Consider the following 5069-nt stretch of genomic DNA (forward strand, 5'->3'; position numbering starts at 1 on the left):
ATTCGTTCGAAAGGAACCGCTTCACTGCAGTGAAGCAGTCCACATCTGCTTGCAAGCGGGACATTTCTTCAATCTCTGCAGGTACTTCTTCATACATACCTTGTGGAACATCTCCGGACACTTGGTACAGTTCACGCCCTGAAAAGGAAAACAACATCATTCAAACATTCCGCCCAATCTGCCAGCCTTGCAGCGTACATAGAACAAAACCTCCTTGCACAGCCGACAGTGCTGCATCTGATCCGGGAAGTTGTTCGCCAGATACCGATCGAACTCGACCATCGTCCGCGGTCCGAATCCGACTTCGTGCTTCTCCAGTGCCAGGTAGCCGGCCGATTGCAACTCCTGAATCAGAACTTCCGCCCGACTTTTGGTCAAATTCCGGCCGGGTTCGAGCTTAGTCGTCAGATTCAAACAGTCGATCTGCCCCATTCGATGACCGTCCGTGCGCGCCAGCTCGTGAAGAATCATCCGGAAGAAGCTTAGCTCCGCTTCCGGATAGGTGGTTTGCAGCCGGTCCAGCGGAGTGTCGGAAAGGTTGGTGAAAACGAAGTAGGTCGTCAGGGTCGGGTCGTATTCGAGGCGGATTACGCGTTGCTCGAAGCGACCGATTCGGGCGTTAATTTCGACGACGACTTCCAGGAGACGTTCCTCGGTCGGTGGTGGATCGTTGGGCGTGACTACGGATCAGGAGATTTAGGGTGCATTTGGAGAGCAGAGATATCTGACAAGTACTTACACTTGGCAATCAGGTGAGTTAAAACTTTGAGGGCCTGGTCGGTGGGGATGATACTATGCAGCACGCAAGACTGCAGAAACGCACGGTGGACATTCGAATATGCAGAAATCATTTTTATCATCGCTGAGATACGGATATAAAATTGCGATTTCCGGTTTTGCGTTCCGGGTTGTACGATTTTTTTTTTTAGGTTATGAAAAATACGCGCGAATTGTGCACAGAGTCGAACTTGGTTTGCTGTACTAAAAAGTGGGCTTCGCGAGCTTTAAACTTGATTAGAAGTGGTCGATCTGCGATCTATATTGTAACTGAAAAGTACTCATTAATGGGAGAAAAAGTACCCATCTCGATGTTAAGTACACACCAAATTTCGATTTTGAGTTTAAGCAAATAGAAGACTGGATGGAAAAAAAAGCTTAACCTAGATATACCCTCGGATATACCTATAAAGTAGTTAAAGCTAACTGCGAAATATGGGAATTAGAAGGGCCAAATAATTCCACCAGGATCAATAATTTTCTACAAAGATTGTTTAAAAATGAATGATAGCACTGGAGCTGGGATCACAGGCCTAGGGCTTAACGTTTCAATACCAATGGAAAGATGGACAACTGTTTTTCTTGCAGAAATATACGCTATCTTAGAGTGTGCATATATTTGTCGAAAAAGGAATTATCGACACACGCGAATCTACATATTTTCAGATAGCCAGGCAGAATTGAATGCACTACAGTCTTTCACATGCCAATCAAAACTGGTGTGGGAATGCATAATACTTCTGAAGCAACTGGCAGTCAAAAACCAGGTTTATCTGTATTGGGTACCAGGCCACCGCGGAATCGAAGGAAACGAAAAAGCCGGTTTACTCGCTAGACAACCCTAATAAATGGGTACCATACACTAACGATATCATAGATGGTACGACCATACCACATAAAGTTGGGATGATATCCCGAATTGGTGGTTAGGCGCTTCTTATGGTTATTGTTTATGCGGGAAGGCTCAAGTGTCCAATTTATGGGATCAGAACCTTTCTGTGGGGTATGTTAATGTGTAATACAAATGGAAATGAAAAAAATTGAAAGACAATATGATACAACCAAATTGGGCTGCTACGAATACTTCAAGGCAATCCAAATTGTTTATTACTCCAAACCAAGGAATTACGGAAAAAATACTAAATTTAAATAAAAAAGTAGAAGGGTCTGTGCCTAGGGGCACGAACGGAAGCTTGAAAGTAGGACCGCTAGTGGTCGGAACAAATGTGAACATTCCCTAATAAAAATCGTATGGTTATTTTTCTTAACGACGTGTTCGGGGTATCATCCAAACCATTTGTGGAATAGTTCAATCATTTGCGTTATCGTTCGTTTATGGTATTTTTTATTAGAGTTTAGTTCTTTTAATTGATCAATCATCAATTACCTTAACTCTTTCCGTTTTTTATATGTAAGCGTATCAAATTTGTAGTATTTATTTCAAAGAGAAACAATTTTTTCGACGTCACTACAAGGGTGATTGATTAAACGAAAGAAACGAAACGTGCTGAATGAAAGCCGAGGAAAAACTAATTGCACCAATATATTCAGGCCTACAATTCCACACCTTCTATAGACAGGTTGAGCCTTGATAGCTAGCTGCTTGCGGGAAATGATGACCTTGACCAATGTCCAAATAATACTCTTTAACAAATTTCTGGTGGCCCTGAAAAGGACCGTTTTGTAGTGATGGTTGAGTAATTCTGAGCTGGTTGTTTGCAGGCAGCCTTTCGTTGTTACTGAAGAACAATGCAAGAACAACATGTGAAAAGGGCATACAAGCTTTTTGTAAACAAACATTCTTATGCCCTTTTCTCGCCACCCATATGACACCAACACAAACAATCAACATCGCCGGATAGGGGAAAGTTTCCCCTTCCCGATCATGTTGTTAGTTTGCGTGGGCGACCCTTGGTTGGCGAGAAGAGGGCCTACACAGGATTGTTTACAAAAAGCTTGTATGCCCTTTTCACATGTGGCTCTTGAATGTTCAACGCCACACGCCGAAAGCACTGCTACTGCTGCTACTGCTGCTACTAATTTCGACGACCGAACACCACCACACAGTGGTGTGGTTGTTGGGAGCGTGTGGTTCTGAGTATGGCGATGAGTATTCAAAATATTACGCAATTCCATCCTCCCTATTTGCACGCGCCCGAGGATCGGAGGCGAATACTACTTCGACTTGGTTCGTCTACTTACTACTTTCTGACGACTGTGCTGGGGAAGCAGCATACGCATTGGTGGATTTGTTAGTTAATTTGATGCTTTTGGACAATGCTGGACATTTACCAGTCTTTCAATAGTTTCTTGTTGAAAATCAACATTTGGAAGCATTGTTATCGATGCGTAGCCATATTTCTGATCGACTGGTCATAAAATTATTGAAATTGGACCAGGGTCAGTTGAGTTATTAACGTTCAAAATCTTTCTTAATTTGTTACATGTTCCATTTTCGGTTTTCACAAAGTGTACCCCCATATAGAAATGAAAGACGTAGTCCTACGTCAAAATCACTAAACATACTTAGGCTCTGAACCATTTGTTGGATTATTTTAACTTTTGGTTAAAATTTGACAGATGGAAAGTTAGCGATTAACCCTGCTATCCGAGCGTGGTTACTTCTGACAGACAAGAAGTTAAATTTTGACAACCTTCACAGAAAAACAAAACTACCCACCGCTTGGGTTTTTTAAACTCAAATTTGAGTTATTTGACCTCTGCCCGTTTCATTTCCTCTCGCTATTGTTGTCAAAAATAGAACGAAAGATTCGACTCAACCGTCTAGTTCCGTGCAAGAAGCCAAAATTGAGTAATATGCGATATACCCAAATTTGAGTTAATTGAACTTAATTTTGGGTAGAAAAAATTGAAAATAACTTAGCGATGGGTAATTTTTTTGCCGTGCTTAAATGCAAACTACTTTGAGTCGGTTTACCCAAATTTGGCTTATCGTACGGAACATGGGAGATGAGTGAAAAGAACTTAATTTTGGGTTGTTTTGAATTTCTGTGTTGGCTAAGTTCTTCTCGAAAACCGGTCGATCGACAGCACAGGGATTTTCGAACATAGAAAATAACTTTCGAAATGTCACTTTTAACCACGAGTTAAATTTAATGGTCGCAATGGTTCAAATCTCAACACAAAAAAAATCTGACAATAAATTTCAACTTTGTGATTGACTTTTTTGTCATTGCCACGATTCCGGGCACGAAGAGTGTTTAAGTTACCGATTAACCCTGCTATCCGAGCGTGGTTATTTTTAACAGACAAGAAGCTCGACAAGAAGTTAGATTTTGACAACCGTGACAGAGTTCTGCTCGAAAACCAGTCGATCGATAACACAGGAATTTTCGGACATGGAAAATAACTTTCGAAATGTCACTTTTAACCACGAATTAAATTTAACTCGGCAAAGGGTTCATAGCCTAAATAGTTAATAATTCCGGAGAACTTTGAGATTTGGACGCAAATGCTTTTGTAAACAAACACGTCTATCGCCGATTTCTCATTAATTTAAACTCAATATCACGAACAAACCAAACCAAATAATAGAGGAATCATTTCTCTACCTGTTTGTTCCGTTATTTTTTTAGATTTGGCTTTAATTTGCGATAAATCGGTGAAGTATGTGTTTGTTACGAAAGCAATCCCGCATAAACGCGAAGCATCACATGACCTTACCGATAATGGTTATAAATTGTTTATAATCCCTGCTAAACTTCAACTGAAATGGTTATGGAACTTTACATGAACGTTTGTGTGATAAAGTTTTAACCTTATGTATTATGGTTTTTGGGAAGCGGACCTTACAAACAATGGGTTGTTAAGAACCATTACCATTCAAAATTCTTGTTTTCTCCATACATTTTCGGAACGTTAGAACGTTTTTACTTATGGTTTGAGAACATTAATGGTTATGGTTATGGTAGTCAGTAAGGTCCATTAATGGTTTTGTATTATCGCTCAACTTTACGTGAAATATATCGTGAATTGGTAATCAGTAATTTACAGGTAACCAATTCGCGATATATTCCACATAAAGTTGATCGATGTTACAAAACCATTCATGGACCTTACTGGTTACCATAACCATTACCATTAATGTTATCAAACCATAAGTTAAAAGGTATTAGTATAGTTTTCTTTCCGAAAATGTATGGAGAAAACCAGAATTTTGAATGGTAATGGTTCTTAACAACCCATTATTTGTAAGGTCCACTTCCAAAAAACTATAATACTTAAGGTTAAAACTTTATCATTAAACGTTCATGTAAAGTTCCATAACCATT

General features: G+C 40.0%; 1 protein-coding gene across 1 annotated transcript; it reads right to left on the reverse strand.

Annotated features, from left to right (window-relative positions):
• Window positions 1-886, reverse strand: LOC135704589 (non-structural maintenance of chromosomes element 1 homolog). The gene is made up of 3 exons (XM_065226049.1): window positions 740-886; window positions 199-680; window positions 1-138 (listed from the first exon to the last, which is right to left on the reverse strand). The coding sequence occupies exons 1-3, from the start codon at window positions 858-860 to the stop codon at window positions 22-24; spliced, it is 720 nt and encodes a 239-aa protein (XP_065082121.1). The 5' UTR covers window positions 861-886; the 3' UTR covers window positions 1-21.
• Between the last annotated feature and the right edge of the window lie 4183 nt (window positions 887-5069).

Source organism: Ochlerotatus camptorhynchus, unplaced genomic scaffold, assembly GCF_037179485.1.
Source record: "Ochlerotatus camptorhynchus isolate MF236.1 unplaced genomic scaffold, CSIRO-AGI_Acam_v1.1 ptg000244l, whole genome shotgun sequence".
In the NCBI taxonomy this organism is placed as follows: Eukaryota; Metazoa; Arthropoda; class Insecta; order Diptera; family Culicidae; genus Ochlerotatus; species Ochlerotatus camptorhynchus.